Source organism: Poecilia formosa, unplaced genomic scaffold, assembly GCF_000485575.1.
Source record: "Poecilia formosa unplaced genomic scaffold, Poecilia_formosa-5.1.2 Scaffold181, whole genome shotgun sequence".
Lineage (NCBI taxonomy): Eukaryota > Metazoa > Chordata > Actinopteri > Cyprinodontiformes > Poeciliidae > Poecilia > Poecilia formosa.
This window is the reverse complement of record NW_006800120.1, coordinates 68,893-92,270: the sequence shown is the minus strand read 5'-3', so window position 1 is coordinate 92,270 and position 23,378 is coordinate 68,893. Positions and strand designations below refer to the sequence as shown.

At 39.4% G+C, this 23,378-nt stretch overlaps 3 protein-coding genes across 7 annotated transcripts in view; all 3 read left to right on the top strand.

Annotated features, from left to right (window-relative positions):
• Positions 1 to 7,056, top strand: part of LOC103147354 (DEP domain-containing mTOR-interacting protein) — a 54,065-nt gene extending 47,009 nt beyond the window's left edge. The window contains exons 1-11 of one of the 5 annotated variants that reach the window (XR_001663886.1): positions 43 to 855; positions 1,119 to 1,217; positions 1,317 to 1,495; positions 2,658 to 2,781; positions 3,760 to 3,938; positions 4,101 to 4,304; positions 4,396 to 4,533; positions 5,655 to 5,725; positions 6,318 to 6,422; positions 6,520 to 6,829; positions 6,967 to 7,056. Coding sequence is in view for 4 of the 5 variants with exons in the window: in XM_016678355.1 (XP_016533841.1) it covers positions 836 to 855; positions 1,119 to 1,217; positions 1,317 to 1,495; positions 2,658 to 2,781; positions 3,760 to 3,938; positions 4,101 to 4,304; positions 4,396 to 4,533; positions 5,655 to 5,725; positions 6,318 to 6,422; positions 6,520 to 6,645 (1,245 nt within the window). In the remaining variant the exon portion in view is untranslated. Of the gene's footprint in view, positions 1 to 42; positions 856 to 1,118; positions 1,218 to 1,316; positions 1,496 to 2,657; positions 2,782 to 3,759; positions 3,939 to 4,100; positions 4,305 to 4,395; positions 4,534 to 5,654; positions 5,726 to 6,317; positions 6,423 to 6,519 lie in introns of those variants that run through there. The other 4 variants (XM_016678356.1, XM_016678355.1, XM_007565649.2 and 1 more) reach the window with 4 other exon arrangements.
• A 2,920-nt stretch (positions 7,057 to 9,976) lies between these two features.
• Positions 9,977 to 15,956, top strand: LOC103147353 (activity-dependent neuroprotector homeobox protein-like). The gene is made up of 4 exons (XM_007565648.2): positions 9,977 to 10,375; positions 10,913 to 11,025; positions 12,642 to 12,734; positions 12,833 to 15,956. Exons 2-4 carry the CDS (start codon positions 10,918 to 10,920, stop codon positions 15,503 to 15,505), a joined length of 2,874 nt encoding a protein of 957 aa, XP_007565710.1. The 5' UTR covers positions 9,977 to 10,375; positions 10,913 to 10,917; the 3' UTR covers positions 15,506 to 15,956.
• A 545-nt stretch (positions 15,957 to 16,501) lies between these two features.
• Positions 16,502 to 22,416, top strand: LOC103147352 (bcl-2-like protein 1). The gene is made up of 3 exons (XM_007565647.1): positions 16,502 to 16,629; positions 18,387 to 19,018; positions 21,756 to 22,416. The coding sequence occupies exons 2-3, from the start codon at positions 18,500 to 18,502 to the stop codon at positions 21,894 to 21,896; spliced, it is 660 nt and encodes a 219-aa protein (XP_007565709.1). The 5' UTR covers positions 16,502 to 16,629; positions 18,387 to 18,499; the 3' UTR covers positions 21,897 to 22,416.
• Positions 22,417 to 23,378: the final 962 nt, after the last annotated feature.

Genomic DNA, 23,378 nt, shown 5'->3' with positions numbered 1-23,378 from the left:
TATCTGTATTTTTTTATTTGACAAATGAGCCTGATTACAAGACACATTTTAATTTATTAAACATCATTGTATATGTTAGAATGGCCCAGTCAAAGCCTAGAGCTACTGTAAGTTCAGTTGAGGATGTGTGTCATTCTATGAAAACTACAAACCATTTCCATCCTATCTGACTGGGCTTGTGCTATTTTCACACTTTCTACTAATTCTTCAGCGCCTGCAGGAACATATTTTCACTGCATTTCAGTCTGAGGTTTCAGAATAAAAGCCCTTGAAGACAAATGTGTGCAACGCTATTCATGTCTTTATTTGTATTTTTTTTTTCGAAAACCACTTATTGTTTCACCACTTTCCAAAATTGAACTATTTTGTGTTCAGTTTATTACACAGTTCCAAATAAAACACACTAAATACATGTGAATGCTCTGCAAGACTCTGTATGTTTATGCGTCACCATGGCGATGCCTTATCTGCATCTGCAGGCGTCTACAAGAAATGGGTCACAGCTCATTTCATTGGGTTGCTGCTTTACAGACGATGAGGCTTGAAGGATGAACACTTTCATTTTGCATGGATCCTGATTGGTCTTCCAGCACCTGCTGGGACGTTTTTCAGGTTTTTTTGGTTGCCAGACAACCATAAGACGACCTTTGAAATGTAGCTAGTCTAAACTCATCCAGTAACACCAGGACAGTGCATACCAGCATCTCTTCCAGCAAACGACAATAACCACCACAAGCTTCTTTTTTTTTCTCCCTTCCTAATTCATTGTTCAGTCATTTCTAAGTGATACTCTACGCTACATAGAAACAAGCTTGGACGAAAACACAGTGACAAGATGGATAGAAGTACTTTTCTGTAAATATTGTTTCAGTTATTCGTTTCTAATTGAAGACACAATTCATTTAAAATGTTTATCTGTTAAGACAACATCTGAGAATCTCTGTTTCAAAAAAAAGCAACACATTGGAGAATCATTTTTATGCCTCAACTCCACGTCTTTGCCTTTCTGTCTTAAACTGTACACACAACATCTAGGCCTCAGGGCAATGCTTTGTCTCTTTGGCTATTTTGTAAACACAAAAGTCTATAATAAAAGGTGAGCTTCGTTTACTGCTCAGTCCAGGTATAGCAAACATGGAGCGAACAAGCAGCATAAGAAGAAAGACCATAGCAAGACAACATAAGACGGAAGTCATGATTGCGGGAGAACAACTCAGGTACGGTAGGAAGGCGGGTGAGGGGGTGAGAGTACGCTATGTGGGTTTATGGTTCAGATAAAGTTCAAAACTCATCGACGATTTGAACATGGATTTAAGGTTGAGGCTTCACGACGGAAAGCTGATCAAGGATCGGCGGTACCACCTGCGGACATATCCGAACTGCTTTGTGGCGCAGGAGCTGATCGACTGGCTGGTGAGTCACAAGGAGGCTTTGGATCGAGCGACGGCCGTTTGTCTCATGCAGCACCTCATGGACCACGACATTGTTCATCACGGTGAGAGGTGCAGATACTGGATGCCTTATCAGTGGTACCCATGTCAACCCTATAACCCAAATAGTGGATCAGCAAATCATATGCAAGGAACTTAAAGGGGAATTATGTATTTTCCAGGCTCATAGTGTCATTTTATAGTACAATCCAGTAACTGTTAACTTCAGTTGTATAAATGCTGTATATGTCAAACATGACTTAAAAGAAATACGACTTGAAATTAGGGCTCTGTCTCTTTAAGATGCTCCTACTCTTTCCAACTTCCACCATCAAGACATCATCACAGTCCTTCTCATTATGCTGTTTACAACCGTTCTTAAGCGCCTTTCACTGAGAATTCATGTGATGACGTCAGCAGACGTGCAGTTCCACCAGGTGTTTGTTAATTGCTGCTGCTGCTAGTCTGAAGGATAGTGGGGGAGGGGTGCTCTGTGAGGCGGATGCTTGTAAACTGTAGCTTTGTGGAAATAGGTGGAGCTTTGTGAGAGCAAGCTTTTAGGCAAACCATATGGTTGCCACGGGAGATTAAAGTATTTTTAAAGAATCAAAGCAACACTCCAGGTATGTTTTATGTTGAGGGAATAACATTATACCATGATATAAAGCTAAAAAAAAAGTAAATTTTACACAATGCCCCCCTCCTCTTTTATTGCATTTGGACATCTGGATATGCTAACGTTCTAACCAAGGCTGGATGAAGAGCGGGGATNACATGAGATGGTCGTTGGTGACAGACTGGTTGGTCTTAATTTTTTTCAGAAACTTCTGATCTGTTTGAGTTTTCACATACAGTCATCTCCTGGGTTTACTGTGAACGATGTAAAAAAGGTTAAAAAAAAAAATCCATGTAGCAGCAGACATGTGGACAAAAGTACCAGGTTGGTGTCAAAGGTCAGAGGAGAGTGGGAGATTCCAATCATTGATGTTGCAGCAACAGCACCAAAATATCTGAGGACATTTCCGACACTTTGTTGAATCTGTATCACAAAGAATCAAGGAAGTCCTGAAGTAAGAAGGGGGTCTGACCTGTTACTATCAATGTGCTTGTAATAATGTGGCCAGTCAGGGTGAGCAAGTGTAATTTTAGACATTGGGTATGAATACAGTGGATGTTTCTGAAGCGCTCTCTGCACATGTTAAACAGTGTGCTGCTTTTTCTCCTTAGTCTGTGACAAGAGACCCGAATTCAAGGATGCCAAACTGCTGTATCGTTTTCGCAAGGATGACGGCACATTTCCCTTCAACACTGAAGTGAAAATCTTCATGCGAGGGCAAAGGCTGTATGAAAAGTAAGAACTCGATACACAAAAAAAAGTATGTCGACTGAAAATAGCTTGGTCATGTGACCGGGAGGAGTACCGGTCACATGACCAAGTGATGGACTTCAAATGGATATTTGAAAAATTTCAAATATCCATTATCATTTTTAAATAGAAGTTCTTGAATTTGATTCAAGTTGTTGTGGAAAAGTTGGCAAAGCAGCATGTTTACCACTGTGTTGCATCACCTCTTTTCCAGCAATTCTCTGTAGAAGTTTCTGAGGTAGAAAAAAAAAGAAGATATGTTTCTGAAAGCTACATTCAGAGAACACTCTTTCCTGTTACAGCTGGCTGCTTCGTTTGCATGGCACCACAACTCTAAATACAAATCCATGTAGACTTAGCTTTAAAATTCAGGAAGTTTGTGGTTGGTTGGTTTTCTTTGCTGTGATGACGCCTCTGGTAAAAAATAAAAAATCGATATTTCACCAATATATTTGTGCCATGTTTGTTCAAAAATGCTTTTGTAGGTTGAGCAGCAGAGTTTAGTCAATGAAAATCTTACAGAATGCAGAAAGAATTCAGTGTTTCACTTTTTTTCTTTTTTTTACATTTTATCATGCTACAGCCTTCTTCCAAATTGTATTAAATCACTAGCAGAACTCCACTGGACACTGGCAGGGAAAAATATGGTAATTGTTTTATGGACATAAACCACACAATCTGCGTGCTGCTCAACCAAGCAGCAAGCAGATGCATTTTTTCCAGAGTTGTGGCAAGATTAAAAGGGAACAAGCAGTTTTTTTTTAAAGATTTATTTAAAAGCAACACATTTTTTAATGTAATATTACGCTTCTGCAAAGGAAGATTAATTGCTTTTATCACATCTGAGGGGATAAATAACTGGATTATTACAAAAACTAGTGATCTACGTATTTCCTTTCTCAAATTTCCAGAACGTGTTCTGAGAGAATTTGTTTCATGATTTCAATCACCGGTTCTTTTCAGTCTCGTCGCCGACAAAAACTCCATCCTGCAGCTGAGAGAGGAGCACGGGGTTTCGTATCAGCGCTCATTTCCGGGCTACCAGCTGATTGACTGGCTCCTGCAGAACGGGGAGGTGGAGAACCGGCGTCAGGGAGTGGACCTGAGTCGGGCGTTGCAGGAGCATGGCATCATTCAACACGGTGAGCGCAGAGCTCATTTGCACTCCGGTAAAGGGTAAGCAGCGGCTGCCGGCGGTGAGTGGCCACTGGGGACTTTTGGCAATCAAAAGCAAACACACACCCATTCATTCTTGAAACACGTTCCAGTGTTATTTAACGCATGCATTCCATTCCCATCACCAGTGACAAAGAAGCATGACTTCTTCGACAGCGGGCTCCTCTATCAGTTTTGCATCAATTTCCGTCGGCGCCGGCGCCTATCTGAGCTGCTAAATGAAAGGGAGCAAGAGAATGACGGGGCTTCCATCCAAGAGGAAAACAATCTCGACAGTCCGTTTTTTCTACGCAAAGACCCCATCCAAGAGCATAACAGTGCTTTTCAATCTAGTTAATACCAAATTTTCTGTTTTCTAGTTGTAAAAATGCACTTTGATTTGAATGTTGACTTCTGAATACACTTTTTTTTTTTCCCTTGCAGTTGGGCCGAGTAAAGACATAAAACAGATCACAGGTGGCCGGAGATCCAGTCTGAATTCGCTTCAGCTTCATTCTGGCGGATTTCAAACTCTCGGTCAACTCTCTTCAAACTCAGTTGTGAGATGTAATCCTAAATCAGGCAGGTGGAACGATTGCATTCGGAGCCCAGATAAATGAAATATGATGTGTTAGCGATAGAAAATCTAAAAGTCTTAAAAACATAGAAAGTTGACAAAACAACAAAAAAAAATCAGTTTCCCTTGTTATTCAAAGATATATATCTTTAGATTGATAGATAAAATTATTTAATCCTAAGAAAATGTATATTTTTAATTTATTTAAAGTAAAGATAGATTAAATAATTTCAGTTTTGGGACTTTTTAAATCTTGAAACTGTGACACGTGTGGCATTCCGTACATGCTTCTTATTCTTGTGTGACATGTTTACATTTGGCCGAGTCTTCCTTTTACAGTCGCATCTGTGCAGCAGTATCTTCATTTCATTTATGGCTGCTCATCTCCACCGTCCAGCCCGTTTATGGCCGATAAGGCCTGTTAATCTAATGATAATCTAGAGGAAGTCTTGAAACATCAAAGCCATTAGCATTTATCAGCCTCCACCTATTACCTATCGAGTGAGTTGTAGTTATTACCTCCAGATACGCAACAGGTCTTCCACAGAAAGTGCTGAGTTTGCTAGAGCCATCAGATCAGAGGTGGTGTATGTAGGCTCTACCTGCAGAATGAAAGGTGAAAGTCATGGTGACATTTTCTTTGGACCCTGCTCCAGATTGTAATGGAGCAGTTTAATGAACTTCATTAAGGTGTCGCCCAAACCATTGTGTATTTGGGGTGAGGGTATGGCGTTATTTCCATGCTAGGACAATTTGAAAGAAAAATAATCAAAAAGGTTTCATAGAACTTAAATTTGTATTTTTCTTCAACAACAAACCTATCTTTAAAACAACATTCTTGACCATAAATTGATAGTTCTGGGCCTCCTCCACCCTTCGGTGTATATATAAAGATACAGTTTTATATTTCTGTATGTAGTGCTGCTCCCTTATTAGACAAAATTACACAAACATTTTCATTTTATGAACTCGGATTCAAACTTCAGACTGAATCCTGGAAAACTTGTAAATGACGGTGTATGCCCTCTAGTATAGCATAGCAAAGCATAGTATAGCATAGCATAGCACCATATTCTGTTCAATAGGGGATTGCTTATAAACCCAAACATCTTTTCTGGCTTTACAGTTTTAAAAAGACATGTCACATGTCAGGAGTTACTGGCCCCTGGAGCACCCTTCATCAAGAAAGTGCTTACGGTGAGTGACTGTATGTGAGAAATCATATTTAGTTTACATATCACACACATGATTGTAATGCTTGTAATATTTTTATTATAACGCTTCTGGTGTGTGGACCAGAATAGTGGAATAGTCTATGGTGGGGACTAATGGGTATCCTTAAAGCTGCAGTATGTAATTTTTATGAAAATTTTTTTTAAATTGTTGAAACTCTCACCATGTTATGAGACAGATATTCTGTGAAAAATATTGCTTGGCAGTGCTAAGACCCACCCCCTGGCTCTGATTGGTTGTTTTTGGTCGGGAGCGGTGCCTTTCTTCAAATGGCAATAGTAGCTCAGGGAGGAGTTGGAGGAGATTGATCCTTTCACAGATTATGTGTCTCATATGATACCGTCAGGACATGGTGATAGTTTTAACAAATATGAAAAAAAAAAAAGAAGCTGCCTATAAAAGTTACATTCTGCAGCTTTAAATGAACTAAACTGAACCAGACATGTTAGTCACACTCAAGTTCGTCCTTGAAAAACAACGATTATAACTCAGTGCTACCTGTAAGTTTGCATTTCCCACCAACTGTAAGATGTATTTTAACTCACCGTGACTCCAGGTGATCGGCGACGCCCTGGGCTGGGGCATTGTGGTCAGAGGCAGGGCTCCCTGCTATGTTCAAGCCGTGGATCCTGGCAGCCCTGCGGCAGCTGCTGGAGTTAAGGTGAGAGAAAAAAAATTGACAAATAAATCACACGACACAGTAAAACGTTAAGTGTTTAGACAGAAGTGAGATCCATTAGTGTAACCAATCTCCATAGATACGGCAGTTTGTGTGCCAGGTGCATGGCAGGTGTGTTCTTTACCTGGACTACAAGACAGTGACCAGGCTGGTGATGACTGGACCTCGTGTTGTTGTGCTGGAAGTTATGGAGCAGCTGGAATGAAAACTACGTCTAAACAACAATAATGTTAATAAATGTTGAATAGGAACAAAACAAATGATTGTGAATTAAAAAAAAAAAAAAAAAAAAAAAAAAAACGAGGTTATGAGTACAAATACCTTGCTGTTCACCTGAACAACAGACAGGACTGGAGTGAAGCCTTCTACCAGAACGGACGGGGCAGACTGTACTTCTTACGGAAGCTTATGTTATTCGGAGTTTGCAACAAGATGCCGCAGATCATCTGTAAATCTGTTTGGGACAGTGTAATATCTTCTGCCATTATCTGTTGACTGGAAAAAGGCTAAAGCCGAACAAAATAAGGCTGGTTCTGTTCTGGGGACTCCTCTTGAACCTCGAGAGATAATTGTGCAAAGGATTCTTCATAAAATAAAAAAAAAACATTACAACCATGAGCATCCTCTTCATTGTCATACAATAACGGTGTCTTCAGTCAGAGGACTCTTCAGATTTGGTGTAACAGACTGATGCTATTCTTCCTGCCCACAGCCATCAGCATCTACAACAACTCCACTCTAAGAAATAATCCTGTAAATTTACAGTAAAATACTGGCAGCTATAGACGCCAGAAGTTTACTGTAAATGCACAGTAGCAGTACCGTAATTAATCCTGACAGTAGATTACCGTCAATGCAAGTACGGTATAGATACTGTGAAAGAACAGTAAACTTCTGCCGTCTGTAGCTGCCAGTAGTTTACCTTTTTTTTGAAAGAACGGTGATCTACCGTTTTTCTGAAAGAACAATAAAAAAAATACTGGTAGCTACAGACGCCAGGTTTTTTTTTTTTTTTTTACAGTTCTTTCAGAAAAATGGTAAATAAAAAAAAAAGCTGCTGTCTGTAAATACCAGTATTTTACTGGAAACTTACATTTTCAATCCTGTAATTACCTTTTAAAGTGTTGTACTGCAAGTAATACTGTCAAGACGCCAACACACCGCATACGTAGTACCGCCAACAGGGTTTATTAGAAATAAGAGCGAGCTGCTATTCCTGAGGCTGCAGCTCACCCCTCTGATAAACCGTTACACTCAACAGAATAGCTTCACTGCTAACACACTGAACTCTCCGCTCTTCCGGTGTTCTGTCAGATCAGCATCAGTCCTGGTCCTCCAGCTCCTCTGATCCCCCGCCCACATGACAGGTCCATCACATGTGAGGGGGAGTCAGCAGAGTCAGACAGGGGATGCCCATAACACTCTACACATAATGATCACCAGGCACATGCAGGGGGTGGGGGGGCTGGGGATGCTTGAGCACCTGCCCCTTTAGTGGTCTCTGCACGGCCCTGGTGGGAGCAACTCTTTAGCAAACACCATCTCTTTAGGGAAACTGACAAACCTATCTTTGAATTTGACTAAACAAGTGTTTAATTAACATTGTCGTTTTAACATACAACACCAACACTGGTAATTAGGCCCGAACAGCGAAGTGCTGCGAAGGCCTATTGTAATCTAACACTTTTGATTATGCTCTGTGGATTTTGATTCATTTCCTAAAAGATTTACTATGGAAAGTATTTTTTTTTTCTTTCCGTTTAATATTGTCTTTAAATGCTGGTTCTCTGAGATGCAAATACAAGTAAAATGTCTTTCCTAGGAAAAAAACTGTATTGTACAATTATTTTACGGTAGTTTACTGCCAGTCATCAGTCTTGATTGTGATAACAGAAGAAGACATCAAATTGACAATATCCTACCGTATTTTGGAACAACAGCATGTTACTGCTGGAATGTCGCCGTAAGTTTACAGCCATTTCTTAGAGTGTCTTTGAAGTAGGGTAAAATACGGAATCGTCCCGTATTGAACCGATACGAGACGCGGTTTGTTCCATATTTCTATAAATGTCTGATACACACGCCTATCACACACATATCGACACTAAATATAACAACAATGACCACAATAAAACACAGGATATAAGGTCAGCTAAACTGTCATGGCCGGAGCTACACAGGACCCTCCAGAACGCAGCACGAACGGCGTTGCTGACATGGTTGCAACCCGCGTTTTTTATATTCTCCACCCGAAACTTAGAAACAAGAACTCTTGCAAAAATACAGACGTGAGAGGGAAGACACACATTCCAGGAAGACCAATGTCATTGAGGATGAATACAGACATTGTTTTTAAAAATTTGAGTCGGCGATATTCAGTGGCGCAGTGTGCTGCTGTATGATATCAGACAGAATGGATCAGGAGAGGGACACTGCAGAACCGTCAGAATCAGACATCAGCGACTCGTGAGGCCAACATGGTACAGAACATTTTGATATAATTTATTAAGTTTCTTATTGTGCTTTTAGTAGCCTACCATGGTTTGATTATGATTCTTAAGACGTTGAGTTTGGATGATACGTTTTTTATATAAAATAGTATTAGCTAAAGTAATATAAACGACAATTTAAATAACAAATCATACTAACAGATTAATAGTAAATAAATAAATATTGTGAAGAGAAACTGTTTATTTATCCTACATGAAAACATTTTTGTTAGGGTTTTCTGTGTAGAAAAAATGTTGATATGGTCAATATTATTTCATTATTTTATTAATGTGGGTTGCCAATTTGTATAACCTGACTATCTATCAAGCTATAACAAGGAAGTAAAGACATACTAACCAATGCATCAGGCACAGACAGGGGCTGATTCAAGTGGCTCTTTGGTTCACTTTACTTGATGAAATTTTGACCTGTATTTTATTTCATTCTTTTTTAAGTGCTCCCCATTAAAAAACACAGACTACCCTGGCCCAGCCTCTGAACCCAACTCCTTATTGTATAAATATTTTTTGTATTAATCTTTAAAATACCAGAACTTGCACAGAACTTACTTTTGGCTGTCTGACATGATTTAAAAATATTAAATCACGTGCTGTGATCAGTTGGTCAGTGCTTCAGTACTTTACTTTTTTACCAAATACCTTTTGCACCTGCTTAATTAAAGCTTAATCTACTTTATTTAACATGTTGAAGTTATACTACTGAGACTGGAGTGGTATAACTTGTGTAATGATTGCACTATTGATACTTTATTTTCACAAAAGACAGCTATAAAGTGAAGTGTACCACTTCTGTGGGCACCAAACCATGGTGGGCATCCCTTATTTTCATTTCTGAAAGGTGACAACCCTACTTTGAAGATAATATGAGTTTATAGAGCATTTTGAATTGAATTGAATAATAATACTTTTCTGAAAGTCTATAAAAACATAGTTATTGTGCATTTAAACTGTGAAGTTAATAAAAATCAATGGAGCATTTTACTCCATGAATAAAACCACATCAAACAGTCTCTTCTCAACACTAAAACGCCACTTCCGTCTTTTCCTGGTCGCCATTTTGGATTTTATGTACAGCACTTGAAATATAGAACGCTGCTAACAGGCTAGCCTCGGGACTGAAACGAGCTAAAGAGAAAGCGAGGGGGAATTTTGGACCTGGGGGTCGTATGTAGTGTGCTAGACTATTAAAACGACCACTATCATATTTAGTGCGTTGTCTAAGCCGCTTGTTGCTGCAGATGCGGCAGCTAACTAGATAGCTAGCGTTTAGCCAGTTAACGGTGAAGGAGCAATAGCATTAGCATTCCGGCGTCAGAACAGAGTGAGAACATCATCAGTCATTTCGTCCCGATTCACAGAGTTTACTTCTTTGTTACCAATTTATGTCAGTGAGGCGAACTGTATAGCCCGGAGACACATTCTGAGGTAAGTCGCCCTCCATTTTCATATTACCACAAAATTATAAAAAGTCGGGCTAAATGACCCCAGCTTTTAGATGTGGACCATGCTGCAAGAAGCAGCCAGCAGAGCTAACGGAATAAAGCTAACGCCATTTAGCGGGTTTCAGGGTAAAAAGCATCATTAGGCCTATCTGATCATGCGATCTCTCATGCATGGGGTCAAGTCAGTTTGTAGCATATTCACAACAACACAAGCTAGCTGCAGCAGTACTATTGTATTGAGATATCCATCCATGTTGCATGTTGTGCACTGATATGAGTTAAGGGGTCGCGCCCTCCCATGTCAAATCAGTACGGTTTAGTCGTTGCACTGATTAATAGTCGTTTAAAAGTTTTTGCAATTCAAAGTGTCTGTTGTGATTTATCTGAAATCAGTGGCTGTATCAGGGATTTTTTTTTTTTACAAACCTGTATTACCCGGCAGTGTAGCACTAGCCAAGGAGAATCCCTGCAGATGCACTTTAACCAGCTTCAAGGACTGAGCATTTCTCTTTTCTCCAAGGAGCCATGTACCAGCTCCCTGTGAATAATCTGACAAGAATCCGGAAAGCTAGAAAACAAGTGAAGAAAAACCTAGAAGACATAGGACTCGAGCTCTGCAAGGAGGTAGCAGAGGTGAGTGTTTTTGTTGTTGTTGTTGTTGTATGGTATTTGTCTATTTTTTTATATATATAAGTGGTATCAGAATATCGACTCGACTTCAGCTCAGCTGCCTGTGTCAGTGGGTGAAATGTTGAAAACACGATTAGCTTAAACACAATAAGAACAGATTTGCAGCATATTGTCAAAAACAATAATGGCTAGCAGCCTAGTATGCATCTACAACACAGGATGATCAATTTGAAAGATAGCTTTTTAATTTTACCTTTAAATAGCACTAAACAGCATCTCTTGAAAAACACTGTCCTCTTCAGGTCCATGTCAATAGATTAAAATATTATCAAAGTTTATCTTTTTTAATAAATAATTTGAAAAATTAAGACTTGCATTTTGTCAGAATTACAAACTGACTATGTTTCCAGCACATATTTTTGATAACTTTCATAAAAACAGCTTAGCACTTAATACACACTAGCTTTCTGCATCTCAGAAAACTTGAATATTATTTAATGATGATACACAATTTTTTTAATACATAAAGATTATGCTATGTTACGGCAGTTGCAGGGAATCTTTATAGTTTGTAGACAGTCATTTAAACCTTCTACATGAGGGTGAGGTGCAAATAAATATTGCTAAAGAAACTGCCTAATCAGAGAGCTGTATCCCAATTATATTAATAGAAAGTTGAATGGAAGAAAAGACTCAGGTAGGAAAATGCACAAAGAGAGGGATGATTGCAGTCCTTCGAACTGTGAAGAAAACATGTGTTTAAGGGAACTTTATGAACCAGGAGTCCCAACACAGATGTATTCTAGACATGGACTCCCAATTTTCTCATTTCTTGTGGTAAACAACTTCTGGGACAGAGATGAGGTCAGGAACAATTTGCCTCGACTCGGGAGAAAGAGGTCTGCACTGCTGCTCAGTGATGGAAAGTAATGTTTTTCACATTATAGTAAATTTTATATGGAATTTCCACTTTGAGGTCCACTCAGATCGTAATGTGGAAATTAAGGTCTGTGGAGAGAATGGAGAGGCACATAGCAGAAGAATGGAATACCACACTGCCAAACGTTTCAGTAGCTAGTAAATTTGTTGACCATTGTGTCACTGTGCCTGATTGGCTAGCAAACTGACCTGGCCTAACCAGAATAGGAATTGTATATAGAGTATCATTGAGTTATATCTATACCTCAGTGATATGACCATAGTAATTTAAATTGACAGAACTAAAACTTTGAAATGTAACACTTTTGTGTAATAAATTTTTGTAAATAATTTTTTGTATTTAATTACTAAAACATTTTTGGGTTTTCTTTTTCTTTTTTTTTTCTTTAAACAACCTTCTGCATCTTATTTTCCTATTTTCACATACTTTTGACCTTAATCTGTCTTGTGGTATAATGCTTTTTGGAGCTAAGTTAGACTCTTCAGAGAAATCAAGGCCTTCGACAGTGCATAACTAATTTGGTATCAATACTTTCAATCAAAACTGAGACCCGAGTAAAGAATATAAAGCTCTCACCAGTGTCCAGTCTGTCTTGTATCTGTCAAGAATGTATAAATTTAACTCTATGCTTACTTAATAATGCTTAGTTGTCTTCTTAATTGTCCCGTTAATTCTACAGGAGTTTAAAGAGTTTTGCCCAGATGAACAAACTGTAAAGGAGACTGCAGGCTATGACATCTGCACATGGGATCCGTCTCACTCTAAAACACAGGTAAATTCTCTTTCAGCTTGAACTTTTATGAATAAATCACCTCATTTTCTAAGACCACTGTTTCTTTCCTGGGTGTTTTTATTTTAATTTTTTTTTAGGGGTACCGATCGAAGCAGTTTTGCTGCACAGAGTGCCGATTTTCTTCCAAATACTACTCTGGCTACAAAAATCACTTCCGCAATGTCCACCGGAAAATATTGGAGAGTCAACTTCTGCTCAACTGTCCCTACTGTGCTTTTAGTGCAAACAGGAGGACCCTGGAGACGCATGTCAAAATATTCCACATAACCAACTCATTCCAGCTGAACTATGGCAACCCACGTGCTTCCGTTTTGGGAAACAGCGCCGTACAAGGAAACAGACTGGAGAGACCAATGTACTTCTGCAAGAAGTGCAAATTCAGAGATGCACTCTACAATGTTGTCAGAAGGCATATTTATAGAGAACACTTCCAGCATATTGTTTCACCGTATCATGGCAGGGTCACTGGATCTGTTAAAAACGGTGCTTGTTCCGTCAACGGCAACAACATTTTCTGCAAACAGTGTCCGTTTTCCACACGGAGCTACGAGGCTTTGGTGCAGCATGTTGTCGAGTACCACGAACGCATCGGTTCACAAGTTACAACCATGATTGGACATGCTAATGTCATGATGTCAAAGCCTCAACCAACCATGAACGAGAAAGCTGCTCTGATCATTAACAGGGGTAAAACTCCAAGGCCTGAGCCAACAACGCAACCTGTAATTGGTTACCTGAAGCCCACTGTTAAGAGTCCGCGTAGTGTCCCAGTCAATCCGAAGCAGGTCAAAGTTAATGCCAATGGAGTTGTGGCTGAAAATAATCAAACTGGTGTGAACACAGCCCAAACACAGAAGTGGAAGATATGCACTGTTTGCAATGAGCTCTTTCCTGAAAACCTGTACAGTGCTCATTTCGAGTGTGCTCACAAGGCTAAAAAGGTCTGGGCACTGGCCAAGTACATCATGAAAATCCACAACTTCACCAGCAAGTGTTTGCTTTGCAACCGCTATCTTCCCAGCAGCACATTATTGAACCACATGCTGATTCATGGCTTAACTTGTCCACAGTGCCACTCTGCTTTCCACAGTATTGAGAAAATCATGGAGCACACAGCCAAGACCCACCCAGATGAGTTTGTTGGACCCTCTGGTGCATCCCCTCTAACCTTTGATCTGACTATTAAACAAACCAAACCCACTAACATTCAGCTCGCTGTCCTCACTTTCAACATGAAGGAGTCGCCCAACGGTCAAGATCAATCTCCACCGCCACTGCAGTACGTTCAGCTTCCTGGAAAATTACAGCCGGTTAGAATTGTGGAAAAGCAAAACGAACCAAGAAATTTAGCTTCGCTAATCCAGAACAGTGACGTTGGAAAGACTGTTTGTCCGCTGTGCTTCTCCATCCTCAAAGGTCCCATCTCTGACGCCTTGTCCATGCACCTGAGACAGCGACATCAAGTGATCCAAACCATGCATCCTGTCGAAAATAAAATGACATACAAGTGCATTCATTGTTTAGGGGTATACACTAGTAACATGGTAGCTTCCACAATCACGCTGCACCTTGTGCAATGCAGAGCCGTTGGTAGGAGTCAGTCGAGTCAGGGCTTCAAATCCGCCTTGACTCTCAACTCGGCAGGTGCCGGTATTCTCAAGAGACAGTTGCCAACACAATCTCCTTCAAGTCCCAAGAAAATCAAAATGAGCAAAAAAACAGGTCCCTTCCGCGGAAGCACCGCTCCATTTGATGGCCTGGTTCTGGATCCATCGGGCTGCGAGCACAAGACACACGAGGCCAGGAAAGAGTTCCTGACGGCATACTTCAATCGACGGCCATACCCGACTTCTCAAGAAGTGGAGAAGCTGGCCGCGAGTCTGTGGCTGTGGAAATCCGAAGTTGCCAGTCACTTTGCGTTGAAGCGAAAGCTGTGTTTAAAGGGTTGTGAAACCAAGAAGGTTTTGGTCCAAGTTGGCCTTGACATGAACGCTGTGCGCAAACTGAAACATTACCTGATCTTTGATAAGGGGAGGTTGGTTGGCACCACCTCTGCTAGGTCTACAGGCTTAAAGTCACATGCACCACACTCAAAACCAAAACGACGTCCTCACACACCCAACCACACAGTGGAACAGAGTGGTTTGCACATAGAAATAATTTCAATAGACTCAGACAACGAAGAAGAAACAGAGGATCCTGTTCCGAATGAAGAAGTTGACACAAACCAAGACGAAAAGGTTGACACAAACCCAGGAGACAATGTGGACTACAAGTGCCTGGAGAACCCGACAGAAGAGAGAGGACGTTTGGAAGTGACTGATCGTTCAGAAGAAAAGAGCAGTAGTCCAGATGGCAAAGAAGATGACCCGATCCAAGAAGTGTCTGTCTTATCAGAAAATGAAAATGAAAAAGTTGAGCCAAACCAAAAAGAAGTCTTGTCGGAGAATGAAAAAGTTGGTGTAGAAGAAGAGATATTACCAGAGAATGACACGCCTGATGTACAACAAGAAGGGGAGGTCTTGGAGAATGAAAAAGCTGACCCCAACCAAGAAGAAGAGATATTTTCAGAGAGTGAAGAGGTTGAGCAAAACCAAGAAAAGGTCTTGGAGAATGAAAATGAAAAGGTGGAGTCCATGTCCCCACAGAACCTGACAGAAGAGGAAAACCAGGAGAGCATGGATGAGCCTTCCATGGAAAACAGCTTTATTGACGATGGGAAAGAAAATGCTGACATGCCCTCATGTTAGTGTTCTTTTGTTCTGGTTGAAAATTAGCTGAGTTTTACAAGTAAACGAGTTGTACTGCTCCAAAAGTGGTTACATCTCGAAGGGCTGTTTTTATTAAATTGGCATGGGGCACATAAATTCATCCATTTTTAATGTGTTACTCTTAACCAGACCTGGAGAAAGGAAAAACTGTTACCTTAACCTGCATTGTATAAGTACCGATGCATATATATATACATATATAGAGAGAGAGACGGTTCTTCTTTGCCTACATTGTGGTTCTGTTTCAAACTGTATTACTTTTCCTAGCTGCCATGACGCATAAAATGTTTTTTTCCAAGTCTCCCTACTTTTTGTTTACTTGTCTTAGTTGTTCCTGTGTACTCTCTTCATCTTATCCCAGACTTAGACAATTTAAGACGCATTTAAAATTTATGTACCTGTTTCAATAAAAATGTTAATGAAAACGTTTGTTGGGATTCAGTCTACCTGTTCACAAAAAACTTTCAAAAACAATCAAAAATAAAAGCAGATAAAAGATAAAATATTAAGCAAAAATACACATTACACCATTTTCATAATGTTAATTATTGTGAATTATTTAGATAAAAGTTTCAGCTATAAAGGTAAATTGCCTGGTAAATATGCATTTAGACTCTAAATGCATATTTACTTAAATTTAAATACATAAACTCTCTAAATTTTGGAGAGTGTATATTCCAGTGTAAAAACTGGAATATACTTTATTGATCCCAAAGGGAAATTGCTTATTTGCTGGTAATCTATTCCATCCAAGGTGTAAATACTAGTAAGTGCAAATATAAACAATGTGCAATTTATCAAAAATGACTAAATATAAAATTAAAATAAGAATGCGCGTAGAAATATATTAATCTACACTAAAGTTCCATTAATACTCAACGTTACGGATCAGATCTCTAAATTTCCGGGGTGTTTCTATTGTTGATTGGCGCAGGAGCAGGAAAAGGCGGGACTTTTCACGGCATCAACGACGCAATTAGCCAACAGCCTGCATACGTCACTGAACGGGCCCCTGTCAGTTGCAAAAATGTTATGTTTGCAATTCCATCCACTTTTACCTTCAAACCTGCTTTCTTAACGGAAGAAATAGACTTCTGAGAACTGTAAGTATAAGGCCAGACACAAATGGCTATTAAAAGCACATCGTATGTACTTTTATTGCTCTTTTTCCCCCTTCCCTTCCCTTTTCTGAAGCGTATCTTGTAGTCAGTTTAGCAGCTAGTTAGCATGCAAGGCTAACCCAGTTATTTCCAAACTACGTGACTTGATGGAGCTGTCAGAGATGGCTCGTTTTCTCTGAGAGAGACGCTTAGATATGTCAACAGTTCGCAACGATGTGGTTCCGTGAACGGCGATCACGATAAGTTGTGCTACATTATGGCTAAATCTAGATTCCGTTATTCGTATTTATACTGATGATCTGTACTGCTGCAGTATGTGTCTCCAATAAACACAGTTGAACATGTCAAATAGCCTCTAAAAATAATGCAGACTGCAAGAAATGCACCAGCAATTTAATTGGGATTTTATGTGACAAAAAGTAGTGCATAATTGTGAGGTAGAAGAAAACTGATAAACGATTTTCATTATTGCTTCTAGCAAAACACAAAAGTATCTAAGCAGTGTAGCTTTAATGTATATCCAGCAGCACAAAAAGATACAAAATAACGGATTTTCAAAGAAATTACAACTGTATATTATTTTGAGGTATGTCTGTACCTGCCGTACATGTCTAGACACTGATTTCTTTTTTTCTTTCTTTTTTTTCTCCTTTTTTTTTGATGTGCAGCATTAGTTTTGTACTGCACAGAGAGTTGCATATGTAGTTCAGTTTCGGTCTTAACCTCTTACAGTCTCCACAAAATGACTTTTTGCAAACTACAAACAGGAATTCTTATGGTTTTCCTCCAACAGTTGTTTATTCCTGAAGGCATGTTTGGACAGTTGTAGATGTAGCTGGAAGTATTTTTTACTCTGTTTTTATGCATTTATTTCTGTTACTTTTGCACAGTTACTTTGATGCACAAACATGTTGTTTACAACTGGGAGCACCTGATTAACATCTCAAAGACTCAAATAATTACCAGAACTAAAACCCCCGAATCCCAGAGGAGTTGAAAAGGATGCAGGAGGAAGTTCAAACCGTGTCTTCCATCAATTGCTATGCCCACAGCCAGAGAGAAATAAAAAAATAAAAAAAGAGCAGTAAAAGCAGTTGAGATTGATTAGCAGAGCTTCCCAAAAACTGATGGTATCATGTAGGACAATGCTCCTGTGAAATATTGTCTCTGCTGCCCTGATTATTGAGCTGTTTTTTTTTTTTTTGTTGTTGTTGTTTTAATTCCCCAATTAGTGCATACAAAAAGAATACAGACTAAGAAACAGAGGTGTTGATATGTAAAATAACAGATAACCAATTGGATAAGAGAACAAACAACAAAACATTCAAATAACCAAGCAAACGGGGGGAAAAAAGGAGGCATTCGGGACAAAAACAGTACAGAACGTACCCAAATGATGTCACAACAAATTTTTTCTTTTTTTTAATTCAAAAATACTTTATTGACCCCAAAGGGGAGGTTGGTTGTTTTTTGTTTTGGTTTTTTTGGGGGGCAGTTTTGTAGCTGTTAGCAAGTCATGAGACGCTCATAAAGCAACTTTCTTTTGTCAAACCAACATGTATCACAAAAAAAAATCATTACTTTGTATTCATCTATCACATGAAAGAAAGCTCATTAAATATATTTCCATTTGTGTGTAACATGACAAAATGTGTACAAGGTAAAGTGATGTGCATGTGTTACTATTTCCCTAAAAAAAAGTTACACCGCCACATCGTGATTGTCCTCTGTGCTTCCAGGTTGCTGTTGCTGGCTGCAGCATTGGCTACGAAAGCTCCAATGTGACATCTGGCGGCCAGGGAGAAATGAAAGCGTCATGGCGTCTTGCTAGGTCGACTGCATGTTGTGAATAATGTCCTACAGCAACAGAGAACTGGTGGAGTTCTACATAAGCTACAAATTGTCTCAGAGAAACTATTCAAGCTCTCTGCTGAGGTCCGAGGCCGACGGGGCCAGGACCAATTGGGATGGGGACAGCCGGGGCCCTAGCAATGGTCCGCTGGTCAACAGCTGGGCCGGCTCCCCAGGGAAGTCCCGGGACCCTCCCACCGGCGTCAAGGTTGTCAAATTGGTTCTGAAGGACGCGGCAGAGGAGTTTGAACGCCTCTACACCCAAAGCTTTAAACACCTTTCCTTGCAGCTGGACATCACCCCCGACACGGCCTACCAGAGCTTCAAGACCGTGCTGGATGAGTTGTTCAAGGGTGAGGTCAACTGGGGTCGGGTGGTGGCCATGTTTACCTTTGGGGGAATTCTGTGTGTGGATTGCGTTCAGAAGAATATGAGTGAGCTGGTCTCCCGCATTGCCGAATGGATGACCACTTACCTGGACGAGCAGCTCAATCCCTGGATCCAAAGCCAGGGAGGATGGGTACGTCTCCACATCGACACGCCTTATCAATGAGTTCAGAATATCATTTAAAAGTCTCATTTAGTTCAGCAACTCCATCAGCAAGTAAAACACATTATATAGATTAACTACACAAAAGCTGATGTTTTAGCTTTTAAACAGAAATGTGATCTTAATGGAAGAACTATATTTAATAGCTTCTTAAAGGTTATTGTTTTTGACAGATACTTTTAAAGGGGCAGTATTATGTAAAATTTACATTTTATTTTAGTTTTATATCATGTTTTAATGTTATTCCCTCATAACAAAACATACCTGGAGTGTTTTCTTTATTCTCCCACGCATGTTCAAGAAATCTTTTAATCTCCCATGGCAACCATTCAGCCGTGCAAAACGGCTGTTTGTATCGAGCGCTGCCTTTGAGACGCAGATTCTCTGGGGCTTCAGTTTCTAAGCTTCCTCATTACAGACCCTCCTCCATCTGCAGCTCCTTCAGACTAGCCAGCAGCAATTAGCAAACACCTGCCGAGCTCATTATAGGAGCTACTTCTCAGTGAAACGCTGGTAAAAACGTTGTTAAAGGGTTGATAGAGCAGCAGTGTTGTGATGACTTCCTGGAGGCGGCGTTTCAGAAAGGACAGGAGTTTTTAAAGAGACAGAGGCCCAATTTCAAGGTGTTAGACATTTTTGATATATATGTAGCATTCAGTTACGTGCGGTGAGGTTCATTGCTGGTGAGGCACTGACTTACGACTTACAGACACCATGAATGTTATTGGACGCTGGGGGACAAAAAGACTAATCTTTTACATGTCATCCATAGCCGCGTTCACTCAGTGAAACTTAGAAATGTAGGTTTTAATTTCGTGCTATGATCCACAGCAAATCCGCCAAGCTACACTCAGACTCATTGCCATAGAAACTGACAACAATGCCGCTTCATATTTTAGGATTTAACACCAAAAGAACATTCAAGAATTTTGCACACAGAACAGAACATTCAGTCTGTTGTAGTACGTTTTAGGCTTAATGTTTTATTAATAAATAATTGCTGTGGTAGATTAGCTACCGCTTCTACTTTACTGAATTACTTAGACATACAAACTGTAGCCCACAAAACTCACATTTCATTAAAAAAACTAAACAAAAACATCTTATTGCTGTCTTACCTTTATCAATTAAATCCATGCACCGCTAATTCTGCACAAAAATATCCGTTCATCCAAAGCCAAGTCTGTCCTCGGCATGTCTTTTCTACTCCATTTGAGAATCATCAAACTGTCTCGAAGCAAAACTTTCAGCTCCCGTGTTGGTCTTCCTTTAGTTATCATCTCCTGCTTCAAATGAAAATCCACTTTAGAAAACTAAGTGTAGAAATGTAGTCTTTCATGTTGACGTCGGAAGAGAGGAGAAAACAAATATATCGCTGTACTTTACTTATTTACTGTATGGCTAGCTCCATGGCTAGCTCACTGTGTCTTACTCTGCAGTTGTGCAGTCACAATGTCTGGGATCATGAGCCCCCCCTGCCATGAGGCAAGAGAACTGCCTGCCTCACCTCAAGTCTGTTCTCTGCCGTTTCTTATCGCTCCTCCGCACACAAAACACGATACACACAGTTGGTGACACAAAAAAAACACTGTTATTTATATATATATATGTTAAAACATTATATACATAAGCTAGATTATGGAAAATCAGTCCATATATTAAATGTTTTTAGCAATTTTATTGCCGGCGTACAGACAGGAGGAACTTACTCCCATAGAATGGCAGACAGCGCAGTTAGCGACAGGTTGCGCGATCCCAGGTGAGGCTCAGCTCGCTGCTGCCTCACCGGCTTCGCTTCTGAGCATTTGAATGGGAAAATGCGAAAATCCAGCGATTTTGAAGAAAAAAATAATCAGAATTGGTTAAGCTAAGTAAAAAATAGTACAAACCACAGGGTGAAAATAGCAATATAAATGATTTTGTTATTATATATTATTTTTTCATGATGACAGGTGAGGCTCTGCCTCACCTGCCGCACGTCACTGGTAGCATTTTGATAACAACTGAAGGTAACAGTTAATTAATTATGCTATAAAATGGCACTATTTGCCTGGAAAACACGATACTGTCCCCTTAATGTGACAAATGAGGATCTTGTATTTTAATTTATTGAATTATGAATATACAGAAAAATTTGTATTTGCTCCCATTCAGATACAAGGTTTTTATTTTATTTTCATTTTTGTCTCACTTAAACATTTCAGATCATTAAGAAAAACAACTATATCAAATATATCCTGAGTTAATACAAAAAAAAAAAATCACTCTTGTTTTAGCTAACTCATCCAAACCAACCTGGTATTTAGGAAAATAAAAGCCAAATTTTGTTGATCATCATTGATTTTTAAAAGCAATAAAAGAGCAAATTAAGAAAATTATGAACAACCCTGAATATCCTCTTTGAGTGTCTTCAGTCAGAAGCTTTGACAGGACCGCAGCAATACAGACTGCTACCGAAAATCCTTACAGCCCATAATCTACAACAAGTTACAACAACCTTTAACTTCCCTATGGGATTTTTAAATAGAATTTAACTTCTTTAACTGACAAAAGGGCATAGGAACCTTTTATAGGCTCTGTAAGGATGGCCAAAAAAAAAAAAGCTGAGAAAGCTCTTTCTCAGCGCTGTACTCTCTACCAAAGTAAAAACCAACACGTTCTAACTCTGTCTGCTGTGTGTGTGTGTTTGTGTGTGTGTGTTTCGTAGGACCGCTTCGCTAACCTGTACGGCCAGGATGCCGCTGCAGAGGGCCGGAGGTTTCGGGAGACCTTGAACAAATGGCTGCTAGTCGGTGTGGCTCTGCTGACCGGAGCTCTGCTCGTCATGTTCGTCGCTAAGAAACGATGAGCGCTCTGCATGTCTGTCATCATGGCACACCATGTGTAATGCTATGCCAACGCAAGTTAAAATAAAGTAGTTATTGTTTACATTAAAGAAAAAAAAAACATAAAGCCCGGTCTGCTTGTGCACTGAATGTTAGGCTGCAGTCAAGCAAATGGTAGAAGTATCTACGACCAATGTAGCTTTGGTGAGCTGTCATACTTCTCACTCTGCTCTTCTGGTTTCTTTTAACATGCAGCAGTGCATTTTTAGTTGTTTAAGGGTCTTAATGTTCAGACTTGAAGTGCTTTAAATGAACATAAGCTATAAATAAGACTGAGAAACATGCAGCTGGTTTGGTGAATTTGCTCTTTTTTTTTTCTTTCGTTTTGCCTTCTGTGCGTTATCCAAGGACCAACTCTCATGTCTCTCAAACTGACAGCTGACAGTTTATATTCCCTCCACCCCACTGTGTAACATTGGAGTCTGTTTGTTGCCTGTACTGGAGTTTTAGGCATGCTTCAAAAATAAATATATTTATGTTTTTCTTGTGGTGTTGTTTTTGTGTGTGTGTGTGTGTGTGTTTGTTGGTGAGATTTCCTGAAGCACAATATGTTAAACACCCTGTGTCAGGGGTGCAATTGACAATTACTTTAGATTGCAATTAATCCATTGATTGTTCTGACGATTAATCAAAAATGGCATATTCTACAGATTTTTCAGTGAAGCACTTATGACCTTTTATACAAAATTAGAAATGCAACAAAAGATGCAAATAATTATTTAAAAAAAAAGAAAATAAACATTTCATTGCCTTAAATGCAATTACATAGCATTCCTTTGGTGAATCAGAACCAGTTGAAACTAAAACTTGAATTTTGGCTAAAACATATTTACAAACGTCTTTTATATGAAAAGTATAATGTGTATATGTTTAGGTATAATCACTGCTCTGAATATGTTGAGTTTTTTCAGCAAGCGCCCCGTTTTTTAGTCTATGCTCCAGCTAATGAATAATTGATAACTAAATTAGTTGATTATTTCATTAATCTAGTAATCCAATTAATTATTTCAACCCTGCACAGCTTTATATCTGGAAAGAGTAAGTTATGTGGTCAGAAAACTTACTCATAACCTTTAAGCAACATGTTGCTTGCTTTATATCTGTCTTTATACAGGTCCTCAAAAATGTGCATATTGTGATAAAGTTCATTATTTTCCATAATGTAATGATAAAAATTAAACTGTCATATATTTTAGATTCATTGCACACCCACTGAAATATTTCAGGTCTTTTATTGTTTTAATACTGATGATTTTGGCATACAGCTCATGAAAACCCAAAATTCCTATCAAAAAATTAGCATAACATGAAAAGGTTCTCTGAACGAGCAATTAGCATCATCTGAATCAACAAAGTAACTCTAAACACCTGCCAAAGATGCCCAAGACTTTTAAAAACTCCCAGCCTGGTTCATTACTCAAAACCGCAATCATGGGTCAGACTGC